The 24,551-nt window shown below is 35.6% G+C and overlaps 1 protein-coding gene across 25 annotated transcripts in view; it reads left to right on the forward strand.

Moving 5' to 3' along the window:
- Positions 1 to 21,197, forward strand: part of C2CD5 (C2 calcium dependent domain containing 5) — a 97,170-nt gene extending 75,973 nt beyond the window's left edge. For 5 of the 25 annotated variants that reach the window (XM_053555575.1, XM_053555590.1, XM_053555580.1 and 2 more), the window contains 6 exons: positions 115 to 201; positions 9,022 to 9,072; positions 9,961 to 10,062; positions 11,425 to 11,615; positions 14,808 to 14,954; positions 19,897 to 21,197. In XM_053555575.1, coding sequence (XP_053411550.1) covers positions 115 to 201; positions 9,022 to 9,072; positions 9,961 to 10,062; positions 11,425 to 11,615; positions 14,808 to 14,954; positions 19,897 to 20,028 — 710 coding nt within the window. In that variant the 3' untranslated portion in view covers positions 20,029 to 21,197. Of the gene's footprint in view, positions 1 to 114; positions 202 to 4,508; positions 4,628 to 9,021; positions 9,073 to 9,960; positions 10,063 to 10,333; positions 10,388 to 11,424; positions 11,616 to 14,807; positions 14,955 to 19,896 lie in introns of those variants that run through there. The other 20 variants (XM_053555582.1, XM_053555576.1, XM_053555581.1 and 17 more) reach the window with 11 other exon arrangements.
- The last annotated feature ends 3,354 nt before the right edge of the window (positions 21,198 to 24,551 follow it).

Here is a 24,551-nt window from a genome sequence, read left to right on the forward strand (position 1 = left end):
TGCGAATATATATATGTGTATATATTTTATATATTTTAATGTATTTTATATTTATACATGTTATCACAGATTCTTAATTAAAAACTCAAACTCATGTTTTTCTTGCCTTTCTAGCCTCTACAGATAATGAAGAACTTCTGCAGTTTCCACTGGAACTGTGTTCAGATTCACTTCCTTCTCACCCTTTTCCACCAGCTAAAGGTTGGTTAAGTAAGGGCAAAAGCAGACACAACTTCTAGTTCCCAGTTCCTTTCACTTTCATTATAGGCAATCTTAACCTTGAGGCAAAGATTTAATCTTCATTCCCTCATTGTATGTTTCTTCATGTTCATAAAGGGGAGAAAGTAATCTTGTGCTTACTTTAATTTTTCAAGTAGTTTCATCATAAATTATCCAGGTAACTTTTTTAGATGATAGTACATTCTCATATTGCAAATGTATTAACGTTTTATTTTCAAAGACTTAGATTCACACATAGTATATTTGGATTTTGTATTATATCTGGTAAATTTTTTCTAGCAACAATCAAACCTTCACAAAATTTTTAGAAGGCAACAGAATGCTTGTGCTATACCAGAAGATATATGGAGAGATTTTCATTGAGGGTAATACAAGTGAAGGATGAACTTCCTATCTTTTGTGTGCCTAGGCTATATTGAAGAACATCGTTATATACTTGGCCATTCTTTTTTTAAATGCAGAATGATTGCCCATTAATTTAATAGCAGTAAATCTAGTTTGAGCTGTATGATCTTTGGTGAAAAGTAGGAGGTATTGTTTTTCGTTTATCATCTGATTTCAGTGTAAGTTTTATTATGTATGTTCTCAGAATTATAGTACTTTATTTTGTAGCATTACATATTGGATGTATGTGTTTTTTCCTAATATTTTTTATTTTGAGAAATGACACATATGTTACTTAAAATCAAATCAGCTATTCTAATTTTTTTTTTATTATTAAATCATAGCTGTGTACATTAATGCAATCATGGGGCACCATATACTGGTTTTATATACCATTAGCTATTCTAATTTTTGCAATTTATAATACGAGTGAAATTATTTTATGATTCCTACTTGTTAATTATTTTATCTGATACCAAATTGTGTATAATAAAGAATATATTGTTTTTATATTTACTTTGTATATACATCAATAGAATCTTTACTAAATCGATGTAAGGCCTATCTGTGTAGATAAACAGATAATGTCTCATATTTTGAGGGTAAAAAGTAAGTTGCTTTCAGATTCTGAACTTTCTAACATAGTAATTATTGTTCTTTTTCCTTTTTGTCTAAAATTCTAATTTAGAACCCCATAGAGAGTTGTAGCATATCTCCATGTCCTTGAAAGAATAGACAAATCAAAAGGTAATCTGAATTCAGATTTATGAATTAAATATATCTTCCAGAGAACAGAGAGCAGAAGTGTCAGGAGTCTTCCTTGAACTTACTAGACAGCAAGTGTTTTTTTTTTTAAACACCTGCTTTATACAGAAACTTGTGTTTATGCACAGTTAGTTCCAAGTCACTTGCAAGTTCATTTCGTTGTCCTTATCCTGCAATAGGAACAAAAACAACAACAAAAATGCCCTGAAACCTTATCAACAACGAAAGATTTGACCAGTTGCTAATGTGTAGGAGTAGATATTTGTGGATTTGGGGTCCCTAATAAACAGTTCAGTTTTGCCATGTTATTAATACTGAATTCTGCAGATTAGATTTAAACTCTGTCAATTTGCACAGACTGTGCGTGTCTGCAATAGCATTCAAAGTGTTTTCAAAGGTAATTACAACTAGTATTTATGTGGTCATCCATATGTTTTGTGTAAAGTGATACTTTGTGAACTAAAGAACATGAAAAGAAGAATTTGAGCAGAACAAGTCATATTTGAATAGTTCTTAAAAAATATTTGCAACTCATTTTAGGGAAGAATGGAGAAGGGACCAAGCGGTAAAAATACAACAGACTTGGGTTCTTTCTTCATTTGTGCCACTGATGAGGTGTGAGAATTTGGGCCAATTTCTTAACCTCTTTAAGCCTCAGTTCCTCACACATAAGTTATGAAAGGGTTAAGATTCCCACTAGCCTTTAAAATTCTGTGATTCTTTGAGTTTCTCAAGTTTATGGTTCTTCAATTATTAACATACTCATATTATTAGAAAAGTAAATCAGAAGCTAAATTAGTACTGAGGTCACACAGAACTTTTGTAATTAAGTTAAATGCTTCCAAGAAACTTGTAATCAGTTAAACCAATAATTTTCAAATTCTTCTCCTCCAAACTCTAGGGGTTTGTTAGAAGTGCCTCAGGGCCTGCTGGGAGACTGGGTGAGAGGGAGCAGAGGAGGGTGAGGGTGAGAGGGTAGGTTTCTGGATCCTACTTCTGAACCAGATCAGCTTCAATTCAGTGCATTTTTTACCTGTTGATCTTTTGTATGTGTTTTACTTAAAGAAAGGGTTTCACTGAATCAGGTCATGACATTGTTATCATCATCATTGTCAGTATCATCACGTCTAATACTAATATATGTAAAACGTTTTACACAGAATGCTTAATTGCAAAAACCATGTGCTTTCTCTTGAATAATTTTTAAAACCATCAGTCAGCACTTCAAAGTACATATGTACCTTTTTGTAAATAGTTCTGTGATTTGTATATTGTGGTTTATGTTGCATGTTTATTTATTGTTGTTGCTTCCACAAGTCTTTTCAGGAGGACATGAGTGAAATGTATTTTTAAAAGTTATCTCAAAATATTTTGGAAAATTTGAGGATAAGATGGATTTTGAAAAGGCCTAAAGAATATGTTATGGTAATAGAGTTTTATAATATGAATGGATAAATGAGTGTTCTAACATGATAGATGGCTTGGAATAGAGGATAGAAATATCTGGTAAATTTAGGGGTAGTGTATTAGAGGAAATAGGCAGAAGAAAGAAAGGTAAGAGTGTTAGGAATAAATGTTCAGAAGACTTGTCTGCTTTCTTATATACAACCACAAGAGGTTTGAAAGTCAGCTACTAATACTGACAAATAATAAATGTATAGTTTTTGTTGACTGGTTATGTGGTTAGCTAAGCTGATAGTTTTTTCTTTAATTTTAATAACTTTGAATTCTAGTTTATATTTCATGTTCTTACCACAAATAGGATTTGTTAAAATTTTTATTTTACTTTTCTGTCGACAGGGAGAATAGTTCCAAGAGTAGTATGTTTACTGATACTTCCATCTTTTCACTTGTAGATAAACCTTTCATTATCTTTTTGAGCATACAGTATTATTGAAACGGGTGAATGTCTTATGAAGAAATGCTGCAATTACATGTACCCTAATGCACTGTGCAGAGTCAGCCTGGGCCTGAATTGTCCATCCATGTTCAGTTTTTTTCCTTTCATTCTTTATTATATTTGTTTTTCAAGGTAACTAAATTGTTTGATGTATTTCTGAAATTTAAGCTTGATTTGGTGTTACCTTGCCAGTTGTCTTGATTTTTCTGATTTTGAAATATTAAAAGTTGCTGAGCTTAAATAATTTCTTAAAGGATATTAGCATGTGGAGGCCATCAAAATTCTTTGATGAATAGAGGAACAGGGATGATGAGGCATAAACATAAATCATATATGTTCCTCTGAGGTTGGGTTAGGAGGAAAAAAATAGCAAACTTTTTATACCACTTTCATAAAGTTTTTTTCTTCATCATTAATATCCGCACCTCATTTTTTTCTGAAATGGTTTTCAAGAGTCTTTAAAAATGATATGCATAAGAAAAAGAGTGAGAAAATATACCAAAAATGGGAAGCTTGGATTAAAAGTTAAAAACAAGTCAGTAAGATTTTTCTCATAGACTACAGTTGATCTGAAGAATTTATGCATGTAATTTCTGGAAAAGATTAACATTACTTTAGGTAAATGTTTAAAGGCCTATGTAAAGGCCTAAATCTAGAAATATTAGTTACCATCTTGTAGGGCTTCAAAAATTAGATTAGAAAAGTGTGTGTGAATCATACAGAATAATATACCACTTTAAATATATTTCAAGTACTTTATAATAGGATAATAGTTTTTATTAAAATACTGATAGTTTTAAGGCTTTAAAAAGGTTTGATCAGGTTAATTTTAGTTTTTATATACTATTCAATGAAATTCTTTCTGGAACTTTCTTTTTCTTTTTTCTTCTTTCTCCCCTCCCCTCCCCTCTCCTCCCCTCCCCTCTCCTCCACTCTCATCTCCTCCCCTCCCTTCCCATTCCCTCTCCACCTTGTTTTCTGCTTTCATTTTACTTTATACTGGGGTGATTTCCTTATGATTAATGACATAAGCTATAGGCTGGCAGGACGACACTTTACTTTTCATTACATTTGCTACTGATTAATGTGGCGCGCATTGGTTAAAATCTGTATTTCAGTATAAAAGAATATACATGGCTTATACCCACTGAGATATTGTATGCCAAAATTAGGTGTCCACATCAGAAGGGTTTTTTTTGTTTTGTTTTGTTTTTTTAAGACAGGGTCTCACTCTGTCACCCTACCTAGAGTGCAGTGCCTTCATAGCTCACTACAACCTCAAACTCCTAGACTCGAGAGATCCTCCCGCTGCAGCCTCCTGGATAGCTGGAACTACAGGTGTGCATCACTGTGCCCAGCAATTTCTCCATTTTTTATAGAGACAAAGTCTTGTACTTGTTCAGGCTGGTCTGGAACCCCTGATCTCAAGTAATCTCCTGCCTTGGCCTCACGCTCTAAGTTTTTATCTTTATTTTACTGGAGACTGTAAGAATTACTTTTGGTTTTGTTGTTGTTAAACCAGATGTAATTTTAAAAAATAGTTTAACTGTTTCAATTTAATGAATTACCTAACATAATTTTAAACTAACAATTAGAAATCTATAAAAAGTTAGCTTTTTATATTTCCTGTCAACTAATGGTTTAAAATCTTACAATTTATAATTCTTTATACTAACTGGAAGTGTCTTGGCACATTAACAATTCATTGCATGGACGGTTCTTTATTTTATTTTATTTTTTTAGTGTATTTTGTCACTGTGACCAAATGGTAGCAATAATTAAAAACTGTCCAAAGTTCTCCGTGTTACTGGATGATCAAAGAATTAATGGCATGTCCTGAAAGGAGAAAGATGTGGAGGGGGGACAGAGTGAGGAAAATAGAGACTAGGGGAAAATGTGTGAAAAACTCATCCAGAAGTAAGAAGGAATGAAAGAAACAGAATTGCCGGAGAAGTAAGGATAATCTTTCTCTGTAGCTTCTTTAAGGCAGTAAAGGACAGTGAAATTCAGAGTCAGAGAAAGTGGGAATAATAAGCAGAGAAAAATTGAATTGGGTTACTGATAGAAAGGAGGGATTATGTGGAAGAGAAGATACAAAGGATAGGGGTAGTGGAGTGGATGCCTCAAAATGGAAGCAGGAATTGCAAGGAGATTGAAGAAGAAGAAAGGCACCTGTTGGACCCCTAGTGTTTTGTACACCTACAGTTGGCAACTTAAATGAACCAAATGTTGACGTTAATTGTCTTCATCATTTAGTGTATGTGTTACTTGTATATTGCAGTTCAGTTTTTTCCTTGAGAACTATCCAAATTGAAGCTATTTCTGTCTTTCTCTGTGCCTTAATAATTTATAACTATACTATGGCAATTTCACTGTCTGTCTATAAATGTTTGAATATCATTATGGATAAGATTTGTACTGAATGTCTAGATACCTTTGACTCAGTCATTAAGGCAGATTTCAAAGGTACATGGCATAACTAACCGATGCGTTACTGATTGACAGAAATTCCTAAAGGAACATAAAATCCAGTTTTGACCATAATAACTTAAACTGGGAATGTTTAAATAGGGAAATAAAACATACATTTTAAAGACTCCAGATTGCATATGTTATAATCTGCCAAAGAATCTTTTCCAAATTCTTAGGAATTTTTTCAGTTTTAATAACTTTTTCAAGATGTCAAGAAAGGTTGTCTCAAATATTTTTTTTATTATCCAGATCAAAGACAGTCTGTAAATTCTAATGATACAGAGTGAATAGATGGAAGAGGTAGTGATGAGTATACAACTTTAGTGCAGCTGTTTTAGTTTGGTGCTGCCATGACAGAATACGTGAGACCAGAAATGCATTGGCTCGTAGTTCTGTAGGCTGGGAGGTCCAGTCTCAAGGTACTGGCATTCGATGAGGATGTTCTTGCTGTGTCATCACATGACAGAAGGCCAAAAAGAGAGCAAGGGGGGTTGAACTTACCCTTTTATAATGACACTAATCCCACCCATGGGGATGAAGCCCTTTATCTTAATCACTTCTTCCAGTACTATTACAGTGGCAGTTAAATTTCAACATGAGTTGTGGAGGGACATATGTCAAGACATAAGAACAGTGAATCAATACCTTTGTATGGGTTAAGACAAATTATTAATATTTAGGAGAATGGAAAACTCTCAAACTTCAGAAGCATTGGAGAATGTCTAGCTGAAGGAGAAGTTGTCCTCCTTTTTGTCATCAGTAGACTTACCTCCACTAAGCTGCTTTTAACCTGGGTTTCTTAACTTCCCCATATTGCTGGACACAGCTTGGTAAATATTGCTAGAGTGCTCTAAGGGAATAATAAAACCGTCCTCCTATTTGCTTTGCTAAGTTTCTAGGATCATTTATTTGGGGGTAGCAAGGTTATTGCCTAATGGTGACTTTAAAAAAATAATCTCTTTCTTGCATTATATGGGGAAGCAAATTTTAAGAGAAATAAACTCCTACATGGCTTGGTCAAGACTCTCTTCACAGCTAGGCATCTAACTTAAAGTGTGTGTTACTATGAAACCTTCCACATAGACACACAAATGGCACAACTGAGCATTAACTCCTCAGTCAAGCCTGAAGAACTTTCAGTGAGCTATCTACCCTTGAATAATGAAATCTGTTGTCCTTTATTTCATACTGGCCTAGGGATTGCATGGATGTTTGTTTAGTTCTTTACAACCAGAATTAGCAGTTTGTCAGTGAGCTAGTAGGCTGCTTATGTTGTAGCACCTTCTCTTTTGAAAAGCCCATTTGTTACCTGAAAGCCAAATTATACTCAGCAGAAGCCGAGGGAGTGAAGGTTTAAGGTCAGTAGACATTTGAGGTATTCAGGCCCGTTTGAGGTGGCGGTGTGTTCATCTGTTGCCAGGGTTAGAGGGCCTTTTAGACTTCTTGGGCCTTTTCTCTGAGAGAAAAAGTAAGATCACACAAGTGTGTTAGAAGAAGAACCTGTTTTTCTTAAGTGTGATTAAAAATCTTCTCTCTCCACCTGTCCCTGAAGAATATCTCCAAAAACTTTGTATTTTCACATTTTAATTCAAGTGCAGAGAGGCAGATACTTTTAACAGCTTATTTTTGCAAAAATACCTTGTTCATCATTTTTTAAAAAATACAAATATTTTTCAGATCATTGTTTTTTTGTTTTTTCTTGTTTTTTTCCCACTTGGTATAGCTTAAGTTTACAGAATCTCTTTCTATTTACATTTGCTATTGAAATCATATACAGTTGCTAGTAGGGAATTCTATATTATCCAGATAATATCAAGGTCCAGAAGAGGATATCATCTTAGTGATTTTCAGAAAATTTTTAGCTATTCCTCCTTCCCTGCATTTAAAAAAATTTCACAGAGTTCTTAATGCCCAACTATACTTTCTATAACTCTACATCCACAAAATCTATATTGCAAAAGACATGTGAGAGCCTGGGGTAGAGCCTGTGAGAGCCTACTTTCATGGGCACTTTATGGACCCCACCTTGTGATCTTTTATTTATCAGCTTTCAGGAATGTCAGCCATTGTACACTTTCCAGTATTAGCTAGTGGGTCACTTGTTTTATGAAAATCTCAGGGAATGGGGGAAGATGCTTCCATTGCCCCAATAAGCAGAAACATTATGTACAAATAATGTTTTTGAAAAGTTTAACTTTTATTAATTTCTGAATTTTACCAAAACAATCAACACAGTGGAGACACAATCAAATAATGAGTAAATATATGAGGGATGTCCAGAAAGTATCCCGTCATGTAATGTGAAAAATAGTGACATATATGGCTGGATATTTTCCAGACAGCTCTCGTGTTTACTTAGTTTACAATTTTTTAACTGACTGGAGTTATTCTCAGTGTTTCCCGTGGGTTATTTCTAAATTGTCAGCGCTATTTTTTCATTTACAAAATTCTTTGAAACAAAATTTCAAATGATGTTAATGTGGGTAGAGCATGAACATTATTATGTTCATAACTAATAGATTATGAAGATTTTTATAGTGCTATTTAAATTTGTAAAATACTTTTTAAAAATACCTGTAATAAACATAGAACATTAGAGAAAATTCAGGATGCTACTTTCATGAGGTTATTGGAAATTGAATGAACTTAGTTTGGGATTCCTTGTTATTTCTGTAGGGATCAGTCACTTTTTAGTTCCACGAAATCTTGGTACCACTAGAGGGAGCTGTTGATAGTGGAATCCTTGAACAAAGATTTTTGGTGATGAGCAGGAGGGTTAAGACTAGGAAGCAGCTTGTGTTGATCTGTGAAGCATCAATCATTACCTTGTCTGTAATGTCTTTATTCTCACTGGCTTTTACTGCGCCCCCCCAAAACATTTTGCTTCCATATTTCATTAAAGGTATTCTTCCTAACACAGTGACTCTTTTCTCTGCCTGGTCTTCTCACATCCTGCTTTCATCCTACTAATATTTGTTACTGTGTTTTCATTTTCTTGTGACTATAAAGTTTCTGAAACTTTTTGTGTTACAGTAAGCAAAATAGTTTTCCGTGGCATGGTATTTATGAACTTAGCTAGCTTTTATCAATCAATGGAAATTGCATTTTAAAGCTAAATATTTCTGTTTGGTTTGCTTTTACAACGAAGCCATAAAGAATTCCTCCTATTCTGGCTTATAGAAGGTACTAACAACCAACAAAGAAGAGATGCTGGCTTGTACTCAGCATCCAAGCTAATGTTGTTCATATTGTCTTATTAGAACACCTGGAGAGTGCAAGTTCTAACTCAGGTATACCAGCTGCACAGAGAGGTGAGTTTGTCTAATTAAGCAAATAGTCACCAAAGGTGTGAAATTCAAGTTCCGTGATGCATAAAATTACAGAAATCAAACAAATGCACTGGACAGTGGAATAGACACCAAAATGTGGCTTTATTACAGGTAGAATATGGTCTTTAATAAAAACATTAAACTAATATTTTAAGTATTTTTAGAATTTTAATAGTTTACCATTTTCTAAAAATAAAATTTTACCTCTTTAACATTTTCTTTTTAACTTAGCAGTAAAAACAGTTACTCTTCTTAAAAGGGGAACTTGTTAGGCTCACACTTGCCCCAACCTTCATATTGTCAGAGGCTTTGTTGCCAAAAAAATCAGACATGGAAACAAAATATTGACAAAAATAACCCTTTGGTTTTCCTGTTATTAATGGTAGAAAGAAGATATTTTAATAACAAATAAGTCAACTAGTGATTTTTTTTCCATATATTTTTTAACATTTGATTCTCATTTTTGTTTTTTAATTTTAGGATAAAAATAGGGAAGAGAATATTTATAATTGAAATATTATAAATAAAATATTTCAAATAAATTTGAAAGAATGGGAAATAAAGTCATTCAAAGCACAGTTTGTGGTCCTTTTGTTGATATTTAAATTTGACCCCACTTTTGCTCTCCCTAAGAGACCACTTACAATTACATCACCAGAAACGCTCAGCCAGCTCACTGAGAACTTGGTTTTGGACAAATCAGTGTCTCTAAAGCTTGACTCTTTACTGTCTCTCATCTGATTTGAAAAGGACCATTCTTTTTCTAAGTTACAGTTAAATTACATCATCGGAAGGAGTGTTAAGACGAGTAAGAGACGTCATCCATATTTTTTCCTTGTTTTTTCTTTTGTTTTCTGTCTGTGTTTTCAGCAACGTCAGTTGATTACAGTTCCTTTGCAGACAGATGCAGCAGCTGGATAGAGCTCATTAAACTGAAAGCTCAGACCATAAGGCGTGGATCAATTAAGACAAGTAGGCGGATGTTTCTACCACATTATGATGATCTGAGAAGCATATCTCTGATTTCCCAGTGGTGAAGGCTAGACCCCATTACCCAGTAATAACATTGCCAATCCATCATGTATTGGAGTGTGAAAGCTGCAGACTCTAATGGTCATTTAGGAAAAGTTATTGAAAGTCCTTTGGATTTTAATTAATTTTAACTATAGAATTGTGTTTTTTAAATTTTACTTTTTGTGAAGGTATTCGTAAAAGTATATAAATAGATATTATATCCTTCTAGATGGAAGGAAATCACCAGCTCTCTTATTGAAGAGATATTCTTCCAGGACCCAAGGTACTATTCAGCATATGGCATCTATCAGATGGCATCTATCAGTTTATTCAGTGTGGTATCCAGAGGGCTAAATGAAAAAAGTATTTCTGGAGAGAAAGTAGTTAATTTTTACTGCTAGAATCAGATCAGTAGTTATGTTCTTTATACCCCATGTGTTTTGATAGATTTTGAGGTAAATATATTTGAATAAAAGAGTTTGTAGTACATTAGTACATTAAAAGGGAATGTTAGAGGAATGAACATGGGATATGGAACCAGTCAGATCTGGTTTTAATCCTAGAAGTGACATTTTAATAGCTGTGTGACCTTGGGCAAACTGTTTAACTTCTCTGTAAGTCTCATTTTCCTCATGCACAAAATGAGCATGATAATAACCTATGTTGCTGGTTGCAAGGATTAGAAATATGTATAAATATGTATGTATTAGTGTATATATATATGTCTGGCTTATGGTAGTTATTCATTAAGTAGTAGCTATTATTTGTTACTTTATAAACAATCAACTTTTAGGTAGCCAAGGTCATTTGTTAGGTTTTTTAAAGTAAGAGTTTTTTAATCAAAAATGCTTGGAAAGGAAATCTATTACAAGTAGGTAACATAAGGTTTATCTACAAGTTGACAATGATGAAGTTGTCTGACAAAGATGGAAAACTGTACTGGGAAATACAACAACTTTCACACTCTCCTTGTAATAATTTGTTTCTACAGCAGATAATTTTAATGCTCTGCCGCTTTTTCTTTTCCTTCACTTTATAACCAATCATTTTGTGTGTGTAGCTGTACTGCATCAACATTTTCTTTTGCAGGAATGCCATTTTTCTTCCAAACGAATTCCATTCCAGCATCTCATCTCCTCTTATATTTTTCTTTCTCTCCCTTTTGTAATTGCATGCAGTGCATGATAATTTCTTTTCTCTCATTCCATGGCTTAGCCTCACAAGCAGCTGAATGTTGTCACCACTTATTTGGAAACCTTAGAGAATAATCAAGTTACCAGCATCTGCTCTTAATGTTTTCTCCTTTTTCTCTAATTGTAGCTGTGACAGTTGAAAAAGCAAGTCCAATGGGTGAAGGGAATTTCCGGAATCGTTCTGCTCCACCTTGTGCAAATTCCACAGTTGGAGTTGTTAAGATGACACCTCTTTCTTTCATTCCTGGAGCAAAAATAACAAAATATCTTGGGATTATCAACATGTTTTTTATTCGGGAAACCACTTCTCTTCGTGAGGTAATTTTATAGAGATTTTCCTTTTTTGCATTTTCTCTGATCGAAAATTTAGTAACAAAACCAAATAAGTTTCAAATTATTTTTTTGCCAAAATAACTTTAATCTATACTGTATTTATATTTATTGATATTTTAATCAAAATTGATTCTAGGTTATACTTATTTTGTATAATATCTAGTATTATCACAATAGTTGTATTATGTTTAAAACTATGGTTAGAAGGCCAGGCATGATGGCTCACACCTATAATCCTAGCACTCTGGGAGGCCGAGCTCACAGGTTCGAGACCACTGAGCCAGAGCTAGACCTTGTCTCTAAAAATAGCTAGCTGGGCATTGTGGCGGGCACCTATACTCTCAGCTACTTGATAGACTGAGGCAAGAGCATCACTTGAGCCCAAGAGTTTGAGGTTGCTTGTGAGCTATGACACCACAGCACTCTACCGAGGGTGACGAAGTAAGACTCTGTCTCAAAAAAAGAAAGAAATCCTAGATCCCCATGGTAGAGTAAATAAAACAAATAAATCTTTATGTTTGATAAGGGTTTAAAATAATCCTGAAAGAACAGTTTCATTTTCTTAGTAGTTATTTTGCCTGAGATGTATTTAAATAGCAAGTTGTAAGGGGTCACATTTAGAAATAGTAGGAAACTATAAGTAAAGTGTCTATGGAGATATCATATATAATTTAGCTCCTCTGAAAAAGGAGTGAGGCTACTTATTTTTCACTCTCTCCAGCAGTATAAGATAGTGCCATTTCTTTAAACTCTTATCTCACACTTGGCATCATTAAACTTTAATTTGTTTTTTAAATGACAGAAGTTATAATATTTTACTTGATGTGGTTACAGTTCCGAATTAGCCAGCCCATTATTTCTTTTATAACATGGAAATTTATACTTAAGAAGAAAAATTATATTTAATATTTATATTGTATCTTATGGAATACAGCTGCTAAGCAGATTAATCTTGTGAACAGGGGAATTTTAAAATTACTGAGGTATGAAATGCAATAATCTCTTCAGATTTTACTTTAGCAGTTTATATTTTTAAAAAGTATATTCATTATAAAGATGAATTAACTGTGCCTTTTCCCCCCATCGTTACTAGCAATGTTTCTGTGCTTTCTTAGCAATTTCAGGCTGCTTACTATCTTTAATATCATTCTCAACTGTCCTACACCCAGGCACACTGCCTGGTACAAAGTAAACACAATTCCTTTTTGTATAAGTGAATGAATGCCTTCTGACAGATTAATAAATTAGATGTTTCCTTTAAGACAATTAGTTTTTTAATTCATACTCTAATTGTGTTGCTCTGGAGAATAAACTGTCAAGATATTCTCAAACCTTTCAATAGAGAATTAAAATAGATAACTTTTAAGGTGATTTAAGTTTGATGGAGAAGTCTTAGTGTGAGAAGGCGGCCTGGGATGTGGATTAAGTTTTTATAGTTCTCTTGGTATCACATGATGATTGTACTTTTTTGAAACTACTGAATTTTATTTCCTAAGTTTTCTCTACTGCATAAGCTCCTATACCTCAAAATACTGCTTCATGGTAGATTTCCCTTTAACAGAGATTTGTACTATTCTCAGTATGTATGGCACAAATTCCAAGTGGATTCATTGTGTGATGAGTGATTTTCTTAGAGTCTCTTAATGTTTTATAAAGTAACCCTCTGAAGCTTATGATGTAATAGGGAGGAAGAAACTGATAAAAGAGAAAAATGGACTTAGTTGTGATTAAGTTGCAAACAGGCCGAAACAATTCTCTTAGTTCTTTGATGACAAAAAGAAAAAAAAAAAGAAAAAAGTCACTGTCCAGGTGCCAAAATCATAATCCCCCCCCCCCCCAAAAAGAAACACTTATACAAGATTATATGTAGGATCCTCTGGCATTTCAGAAAGTTGTAATCTAAATGCTTTTCTCACATTTTCGTGTCCTATAAATGACAGTTTAAAGCTGGAAATTTTCTCTTAGACTGAATGGTTCTCAACCTTCCTAATGCCACGGCCCTTTAATACAGTTCCTCGTGTTGTGGTGACCCCCAACCATAAAATTATTTTTGTTGCTACTTCACAACTGTAATTTTGCTACTATTATGAATTGTAATGTAAATATCTGATATGCAGGATGTTCTTAGACGACCCCTATGAAAGGGTCATTCCACCCCCAAAGGGGTCGCGACCCACAGGTTGAGAACCACTCTCCTAGACTATGAATAACCTCCAATAGAATTTGTAGAAACTTAGGTTGTATACATAAACACATTAAGATATTGACTAATCTTTGGTTTCTGTTTTGCTTGTTTTTGAACATGGAAAAATTCTCTGAACTACTAGATTTTATTCTCTAACAGTTATGTATGGAATATTTATATGCATCTCTTGAACTAGGTGTTAATGGATAGTTGTGTACAAAACAGATGCAGTCCCTGACCTGATGGAGTTTACAGTCTAGTGGAGTTGGAGTATGGCAGACATTAAACAAATAATCACAGAATTAGTATGTACTTGCCAGTGTAACTACTAGTGAGAGGAAGTACTATAAAGAAGGCAGACAGTGACAATCAGAGAATATAACTGGGGGACTTAATCTAGATTTGAAAGTTAGGGTGAGAATCTCTGCGGAGGTTTTGTATAAGGTGGGACCTACAGGATTGAGTAAGAGTTGCCCTTTTTGAAAATTGGATGAGGTGTCTTCAGGAACAACAGGTACCCTGAGGCAGGAAAAGAACGTGTACATATGAGAAACTGAAAAAAAAAAAAAAAGGCACACGTAATGATGGTTCAGAGTGAGGTATGTGGATAGCAGTGAAGTTTTGTTCACTTTTATCATCAATTTATTGTAACAGTGATGAGCAGGATCTGATAGAGATGTTGAGAATAGAGGCACAATTTGAATTCTTGCTGTGCCATTTACTTACTAGCTGTGTGATCATAGTCATATGCAAGTTAAAATTTCCCTGAGCTCCAGTTTTATCATCCCGTAAAGTACAGTAAATCCCTGTCCAGACACGTTTAGTAAAGATGGTTGTATTTGTTCATGCAATAAATCCCCATTATAAAGGAAATTTAAACGATCATCGTCATGTGAAGATAATATAGGATGTTTTAATGTATAATGTATTCTTTGACATTTTGTATATGTTCATACAGTACAGATTTCTTGTGCCTTTACCTTGTTCTTCAGGAAGGAGGAGTCAGTGGTTTTCTCCATGCTTTCATTGCTGAAGTGTTTGCCATGGTGAGAGCTCATGTGGCTGCGCTAGGAGGGAATGCTGTTGTCTCCTACATAATGAAGCAGTGTGTCTTCATGGAGAATCCAAACAAAAACCAGGTGAGATGCAGTTGCAGATCTCTGGGGGAAACTGAGAATTTCTTTCGTGGCCTCTTCACTCCAAACCTCCTCCAGAAGAGAATATCTCTTCATCAGTGTGTGATTCTAGACGATTAAAACATACTATAATGGGGGTGGCACCTGTGGCTCAGTCGGTAGGGCGCCGGCCCCATATACCGAAGGTGGCGGGTTCAAACCCGGCCCCGGCTGAACTGCAAACCAAAAAATAGCTGGGCGTTGTGGCGGGTGCCTGTAGTCCCAGCTACTCGGGAGGCTGACGCAAGAGAATCGCTTAAGCCCAGGAATTGGAGGTTGCTGTTAGCTGTGTGATGCCATGGCACTCTACCGAGGGTGATAAAGTGAGACTCTGTCTCTACAAAAAAAAAAAAAAAAAAAAAAAAAAAACATACTATAATGAATTCATTCATCACCATGGTCTTATCATTAAAACATACTATAATGAATTCATTCATCACCATGGTCATATACAGCTTATATTCAGTTCTCACATCAAGGAAGAACTACTGTTATTCTTAACCATTTCTGGAATTTCCGCTTCTGAGTTATTGATTCTACCATCTTTTTGTTGGGGCTTTGGGATACATAAAGCCTGACTTGTAACGGGTGGTAATTGGCCCTGGGTTTCTGGCCCAAAGTCTTCCCCTGAGGGCTGGGAGGTGTGGGTTGGGATCAGTATTTCAGCATAGGCAGAGTTTAAGAAGTTCTCATCTAAGCTGATTACTCATCATATGAGTAGGAGTAAGAAGGAGTAGGTGTGTGTATGTATGGATTTTGCTCCCAGCTTTATAGCTAGATAGTTGTAATTGAAGACAAATCATTTAAATTCTTAGTACTCTTGTTTTTTCATTGATAAAACTTATAGTGAAAGTGAGATGCTGTTATAAAATGTAAGCAGTTTGAAAAGACATTATAGAAATTCAAAATAGTTTTAGCTTAATGTATTTATTTTTACAAGCTGGAGGTCTCCCTAAGTTGCCAAGACTAGACTCCAACTCCTGGACTCAAGTGATCCTCCTACTTCAGCCTCTTGAGTTGCTGGGACTGCAGGCACATGCCCCCACACCTGGCTAGTTTTAGCTTTATTTCGGAATCATTAGGTTTAATAAATTTCATCAGAAGTACATTTTATTTACTAAATCCTTTTCAGCCTTTTTTGATGGACATTTTTGTTACTCAGGGCATAATGTACTTCATTAATAGATGCTGAAGAAGAAAAATGGTAAAACTACACTATAACATTCTGATACATTTTAGCAATGACTGACACAAGTTACAGGGCAAGGGAACCCATGAAACATCCTAGGAGAATTTTTGATAGATAGTTGCCTCATATCTAGAGCTTAGTGAGATTTCTAGACTGAAGTTCTTTCTGTATTTGGTATCTGCTTATTGATAAGATTTGGAGCCAAGGAGATGGTGTAGAGTGGTCAAAAAAGGTACATGGAGAAGAAGAAAAGAGCCAGAAAGGAGAGGTAGGAAAACCAGGAGAGGCTGAGAACTACCTCAGCAGAGATAATTTGAAAGTAGATTTAGAGTAGAAACCAGACAAAGCGCATCCTAATCAGATTATTTGCTGTGAACAGTTTGATGTATTCTGGTGACAGAGAATGCATCTGGTAGATCTTGAAATTAACCCATTCAATTGGACACATCTTTGTAATAATTTTATTTAACATAATAGGATTTTTTTTCCAGTTCTGTTCAAAAGATTCTTTTTTGTTCCGTTATTTCGTATTTGAGATTGAGATTCGTAGTTTTGGATTTTTTCCTGGTATTGGATTTATATGATTTGTTCACTAGTTAATCTAATCAGTGCCTTGACAAGTGCCTCAAAATCAGTTTATCCAGAACAGAACTTATTTTTGTGCCTCAGTTTCCTCATATGTAACATTTGGAATACAAACTGGGAATTAGAATTAAAATATGTAATGTGCTTAGTGCTCGGTGGTAAGTACTGTGAAAGCTGTTACTGTCTTTTAAATGCTTAAAAGTCTTTAATGACTTCTTACTGGGTAAAACTCCTGCTTCGTAATCTGTCATACAAGATGTTCCACACTTTCAGGTGCAGGGTCATCCTGCCTTTGCAGACTCCTGTCTTGCTTCCCAGCATGCCTAACAGATACCCTGTTCTTTGTGTATATTGCATTGTTTCATTTTCCACATGCACTGTGCCTTTTTTTCACTTCCAGATCTTTGTGTTGATGTTAACTCTGTTTTGTAGGTGAAAAACTGAGGCTTAGAGAACTCAAGTGCTTGGTATGAGGCTATAAACAGAAAAGCTAGGATAAAATTAGATTTCTTTGGTTCCAAATGCTATGGGCCTTTTCACCACCAGCCCCCTGTCTGTATGCCCAATTACTAACTGTCCATGGCTGATCACCACTGACGGGTGCCCCTATCAGGTGCTGATCACCACTGATGGGTGCCTCTATCAGGTGCTGATCACCACTGACGGGTGCCTCTATCAGGTGCTGATCACCACTGACGGGTGCCTCTATCAGGTGCTGATCACCACTGACGGGTGCCTCTATCAGGTGCTGATCACCACTGACGGGTGCCTCTATAAGGTGCTGATCACCACTGACGGGTGCCTCTATCAGGTGCTGATCACCACTGACGGGTGCCTCTATAAGGTGCTGATCACCACTGATGGGTGCCTCTATCAGGTGCTGATCACCACTGATGGGTGCCTCTATCAGGTGCTGATCACCACTGATGGGTGCCTCTATCAGGTGCTGATCACCACTGATGGGTGTCTCTATCAGGTGCTGATCACCACTGATGGGTGGTGTCTCTATCAGGTGCTGATCACCACTGATGGGTGGTGTCTCTTATCAGGTGCTGATCACCACTGATGGGTGTCTCTATCAGGTGCTGATCACCACTGACGGGTGGTGCCTCTATCAGGTGCTGATCACCACTGACGGGTGGTGTCTCTATCAGGTGCTGATCACCACTGACGGGTGGTGTCTCTATCAGGTGCTGATCACCACTGATGGGTGTCTCTATCAGGTGCTGATCACCACTGATGGGTGGTGCCTCTATAAGGTGCTGATCACCACTGACGGGTGGTGCCTCTATCAGGTGTTGTGCTTGATGTCCTTTAGCTTGTCTCTCACTTTTATTTGAGATCTTGCATATACACAAAAAATGTATAGAGAATTGCTTAATAAACACTCTTATCCCTAATACTCAGCTTAAGAAATAAAATATTAGAAATGCGGTTGAAGCCCCTGTGGACCTGTGTTTTCTCCCCACTGAGTGAAGTGTCCAATTTTGTCATCATTCCTATGCATGCCTTTATATAAATAATTATGGTTTTACTTTATATTTAAAATGTTCTTAATAAGTAGTACATGGTTCAGAATTTCAGGAGTGTAAATGGAAAAGTCTGTCCCTATCCTGTTTTCCTGCCAGTTTTCTTCCCCATATGCAACTAAAATTATTCATTTTTTTAAACATAATTTCTAGAAATGTAACACTCAAGAGCATGTGACAGAGGTTTTAGATATGTATATATAAGAAAATATACACGTATTCTTTTATTCCCCCTTTTATTATAAGTGATAGTATTATTGTACACACTATTCCTCAAATTACTCTTTCACTTAGTTTTAGTTTTTCTTGGCAGTTGTTTCATTTCGGGGTGTTAAGATCATCCTCATTGTTAGTTACAACCATGTAACACTCCATGGTATGGATCAGTCAGAACTTCTTTAACTGGTTCCCTACGGATGGACATTTAGTTTGTTACCAGTCAATATTTGTGCTATAAAAACAAGTGGTGAGACATAGCCAATTAGCACCAGTATATCTGTAGGGAAAATTCCCTGAAACAGAATTGTAGGTCAAAGCAGTACTTTGCATAGATACTGCCAAAGTTCTCCATCGAGATTGGTTTGCACACCTTTAAAATTTATATAATTACATAAATGGTTTCATATTATGCATATCTTTTTGCAAATTGTTTTTATTAATTTATCATGACACATAGGAGATTTATCCATATTGATAGAGCGTTAGGTCATTTATTTTTATTTCTTTGTAGTATTTCAGGCATGAATTTTCCACAGTTTATTTTCATTTCCCTTTTGATGGGTAGTCAGGTTGTTGCCAGTATTTTGCTGTTATAAACATGCTGCAGTGAGAAGTCCTGTATTAATCTTCGTATGCACATGTGCAAGATTCTCTAGGGAATACATGCACACGTACATAGTGTGCCAAAGAAATGTACACACACTTTAAGAAAGGAAAAGAAACTGTTAAAATTGAAATACTTGAGTCACTTTTGACTTCTGCTATTAGAAGAGGTGCTCAAATGTGACCTTGTATTCATCTTTATATTGGTATATATTGACTATTGCAATTTTAATACAGTTTTTTCCTTTAAAATGTGTTCACATTTTTTTAGCATTGTGTGTGCGTAATTGGTGGTGGATTATAGAGTGTGTTCTTTTTCTGCTTTAGGAGATATTTACAAATTGCTTTCCAAAGTGGTTGCACTTCCCCAGCAGTGTCAAGTGCGTTGCTCTTGTCTCATGTTTTTGCCAACACTGGGTAATATCCAACTCTTGACATTTTTTCCCCCAGTATACATGAAACGATTCCTCATTGCCATTTTAATTTGTATGTCTCTGATAAATAGTGGGCTTGAATATTTTTTCATATGAACATATAAAAATATTTAAAAAAATTTTTTTTCAGATAGGCTTTTTGTGTTTCCTTTTCTGCGAGCTGCCTCTTATCCTTTTCTTGTTTTCTCTTTTGGGTTGTCTGTCTTTATCCTAATGATTTATAAGAGCTTTGGTAGGAGTGCTTTTTGTGTTTTTTGGGCTGTACAACCAACACTTCCCTTGTGTAAAGAAGAGCATGAGCATGTTGTTGAGTGTAATTGAACTGGTTCTGTGTGTTGTTCTTATAGGCACAGTGTCTTATAAACGTAAGTGGTGATGCAGTGGTCTTTGTTCGTGAATCTGACTTAGAAGTGGTATCAACTCAGCAGCCTACTGCCAACTGCCAGCCATCATGTACTGAAGGAGAAGTTACAACCTGAAGATAATAGAAAGAAAGAGCTCAACCAAACAAAATTCATCTGTCTTCATTGTTTAGTCATTAATTACCTTTGTAGACTTAACATTGAACTTAATTTAAGATAATTAAGAATCGAGTAGATTTGATTTGTCTGGAGTCTCTTGGAGGCACGAGACTCCTCTAATCTTGATGCTTGACACTTGGTTTGCCTAGTCTAGAGAGACAGGCCCTTGGAATCTTAACCCTTCACTAAGTTGAGATAAATATCTAAGAGAACTGTAGCAAAGATGGAAGCTATTTATAATTTATGTTGATTTTAATAAAATCATAATTTAAAAGATGAAATGGGAAGATTATCAGGAAAGTAGGATAGCTACCCTAGCTTAACTTATAAAAACTAAGCAGGAAATTCACAAGTTGTTAATTAGTAAGCAGCCTGATTTGAGAAACATATAGGGAAAATGGAGAAACATTTTTAGAAAATGACTTTGTGGGTTTCTTAATGTGTTTTTTATTTTGATGGAGAATTCAGTAACAACTGAAAGAGAAAAGTGCTTCAGCCATCATTTGAAAAGAAGTTAGAATTCTGCAACTCTTATCCATACTACATGCTAGTACATAAAAGAAAAAGTAATTTATCATAGCCAGTGTCCTTTGATTGAAAGTTTTAATATCTCTAAGGAGGGAGGAAAAAATTAAACTGGCTACATTTGAGTTAGTATTGAATTTGTCTAGAAGAGGCTTGGCTTCATCTGGAAAGAAAATGTCAGTGAACTGTGTTGAAGGAGTAAAAATACAATTGATCTAGTAGGAACAAAAATTATTTTTTCATAAAATTATACTACTAAGTAAAGAGAAATTTAGTAATAATCTTAGGGATTTTTGATGGTGACTTAGACTGTATTTGGCATAGAATTTGAAAATGTAACTTGAATGTAAATATGCTGCAAAATGTTGAATGTATAATAGAAATACTTTTTCTGTCAACGCCAAATGCCCATTGTAAATGAACCTTCCATATTATTTTCCTCCTTGGCACAATACAGTTTCTTTATAAAACTCATGATTTTGTTCTCCCAGGACAACAAAGATTGTCCTCAAGATTAAAAATCATTTTCTTGTTATCTACAGGTGTCAATATTTTTCTGTATTTTGTTTATAATTTTATTTTTTAAATAAAAAGTTTATAAACTGGAATATTGCTAAATCTTTTTGCTTCCATGAACTAGTACTGTCAGTTTTCCGAATCACTTTCTGATAATCTCCATTCATTCTGTCAGTCAGCAAATATCTATCTGTTGAACACCTCTATACACAAAGGTCTGGACTTGATTTTAAAGATACATATGTGTGTGTATAAGAAATTATGGCACTTTTATTGTTTGGGGGTGGATAGGTATTCGTTCAACTATTTATTGAATGCCTGATTGCAGGGCACAGTTTTAGGCAGTAAACAAAATACACATTATGTTCTTGCTTTCATAGAACTTAACAGTCAGTGGCTACACAAGTAAATAATTTGTAAAATGTAGTATGTGCTATTTTAACAATTACTAATATTTATCAAATGCTTACTCTGCAAGTCAAAGATATTTTTGTATTAACTCTTTTAGTTCTTATTGAAGCTTTAAACATCATTTTATAGTTGAGTTAGCTGAGTAAGGAGTTTTGGGTAAATTGCCCAAAGGTACAAACAGAGCCAAGATTCAAACAGGCTGGCCTTAAAGCTAGTAAGTGAGAAAAATGTGCATGTAGTTTGGAACGGAGGTGGCTTCCCCAAGGAGATAGTATTTGAGCTCAGGAAAAATAATTCACTGGAATTGGCTATTTGTTCATAGGTTTATTCATTCATCCACTCAAGCCTATTCATTTATCTATCCAGCAACTACTTTATGATTGCATAGTATGTTCCAAACTCTGTTCAAGGCAAAGGAAGAGAATGTAGCTATCACTAATTTAGTGCTTGTTTTGGGCTATGCCCTGTGGACTTAGGACAACCCATAAAACAAGCAGGACAGCATTATCTCTGCGTTAGTATGAACAATTGTATACTCACGGGAAACCCTGACTGATTTCTGTCAAAGTTGGAATCTCTGTAACCACAGGACTTGCTGCTTGTTTGCTCCTACGGGTTGTCTTTAATCATCCCAGGTCAAAATTGGCTCCTTCCAGAAGGACTGATGTCACCCTGTGCCCCAAGAGCTGCGGCTGTTGAGTATGAATTCCCCGAGAAACACGACGAGCTGAAATGAACATGTTGGGACTTAACCGTTTTGAAAATACTGAGGCCAGTTGCAGTATTTAGAACGCCTATCCTTCACTGCTGCTCCAAAGGTAAACTACCCAGTTTAAGCAAGAATTGCTTGGGTTTAGTTTGCTAAACCCACTGTCCCACTTCCCCCTCCTCCACTCTTCCATAAAACATTAGCATCTGGCTTCCATCTTCTGCTCAGCCCCTGAATTTGAACATGGCAAGCATGTAAGTATTGGATTGGAATACGGCAGTACTGGAGAGTTGGCAAAGTTTTTTTACATGCATAGAATTTTTCATAAATGCATAAATGGGATCCTATGTACTGTTTTTAAATAGAATAGTTTTACTTTATTCCTGGCTTTCTCTTCCTTGCATCACATCCCTTCCCATCCATATTAGTACCTAGTATGCATGTAGACTTAACATTTTTTAAGCTGTTAGGTGTAATTTACATTCAATACAATTCATCTGTTTTAAAACGTACTGTTCACGTTTGACAAATCACCATGTATCCAAGATACGAAACATTTCCATCACCAGGAAAGTTCCCCTGCGTGCGCGTCCTCAGTCTCCTTCCCCTTCCATGCCGATGGGATCACGTGCTTGGCAGCGCTCAGCATAATGCTTTCGAGATACATCCACGCATGGACAACATCTGTGGCTAGTGTGAAAAATAGAGCTAGTTTTCATTTTGAGTTTGCACTTTATTTGCAAAAATTGACATTTCTTTCACTTTTTTCAGGTTCCCTCAGCTAAAATGACCTCCCTTCCCCCCTTGATGTTTTGGATATCTTGAAGGTTCACCAAATTCAGCATGTCCTGAATTACTCTCATCTTGGTGGCTCTCTGCCAAACTTGCTATCCTTCACTATTTCTCATTTTGATAAATGCCATCACCATTTTGCCAGTTTTAGTTTCAGTCAAACTTGGGAGACCCAAAGCCTATGCTTTTTCCACTGCACCACCCAGTCTTAATGAACAAGACGCGTAAAGATGTGGTAGCCTAAACATTTGTGGTGCCTGGAAGAAAAATGGATTTGCAAATAGGTCCTTTTGTAGGCCTCCAGGAGAGGGTCTTTTACTGAGTACTTTGAGTAACTGATCCATCTCTGGTCCTTTACCCTGAAAAAATAAGCATACATACAAGCTTTTGCAAACTACTTCAGGAAGTTTATTGAAATCGGGCTGATTGAGGAGCCACACGGAAGTAAATGTTAGCAATGATTGAGTATATGCTATTTTCAAGGATAAAGTTTGGCTTTTTTTCTGGTAGGAAAGCTAAGGCATTATACCAGCTTATATAGACTGTCCCCAAAGTTGTTGTACATAGGGGAAAATAAAGTGCCAACACAAGGACTACTTCATAATAAAGGTACGTTTAGCTAGTTTCCCATTTTCCCTAGGTATGGTGACTTTTGAACCACCCTGTGTATGTATTTAACTTTTCTAATGTTTTTGACATTTTTCAATTGACAAAAAATTGTCTGTATGTAGCATGTATAACACGTTTTGAAATATGTATACATCGTGGATGACCTCACTTCTTTGTGTTGAGACCACTTAAAATCTACTCTCAATAATTTTCAAGAAAACACTACATTATTAACTACCCACTACATTATTAGAAAGAGTCACCATGTTGTACAATAGATCTCTTGAACTTACTGCTCCTAAGTGTAATCTTGTATCCAGGATCAACATCTCCCCCAAAGACCCCACCCCTGGTAACCACCATCTACTCTGCTTCCGTGAGTCTGGCAGTTTAAGATTCCACATATACTCAGTGAGATTATGTGGTCTTTGTCTTTCTGTGCTTGGCTTATTTCACTTAACATCCATGATGTCCAACATGGCAGGATTTCCTTCTTTTTAAAGGCGGAACGGTACCTACCCCCTTGTGCATAGTACCACACTTTCTTTACTCACTCATCTGTTTATAGACATGTAGGTTGTTTCCGTCTTGGCTATTGTGAAAAACGCAGCAATGAACATGACAGAGTGGATGTCTCTTACACACACAGATTTCATATTCTTTGGATATATACCCAGTAGTGGGATTGTTGGATCATGTGGTAGTTCTATGTTTAATTTCTTGAGAAACCTCCAGACTGTTTTCCATAACAGCTACTCATTTGCATTCCTACCAACATCGTGCAGGGGGTCCCTTTCTTCCACATCCTCCCCAATAACACTATATTTTTTAAAATAAAGAATAAAAATATAAAACATTTCCTCTTCTCTTTGAAAGTATTATATCTGCATAAATCCTTTTTAAAAACGTGTTAATTGGT

The sequence above is a fragment of the Nycticebus coucang genome, chromosome 12 (assembly GCF_027406575.1).
Source record: "Nycticebus coucang isolate mNycCou1 chromosome 12, mNycCou1.pri, whole genome shotgun sequence".
In the NCBI taxonomy this organism is placed as follows: Eukaryota; Metazoa; Chordata; class Mammalia; order Primates; family Lorisidae; genus Nycticebus; species Nycticebus coucang.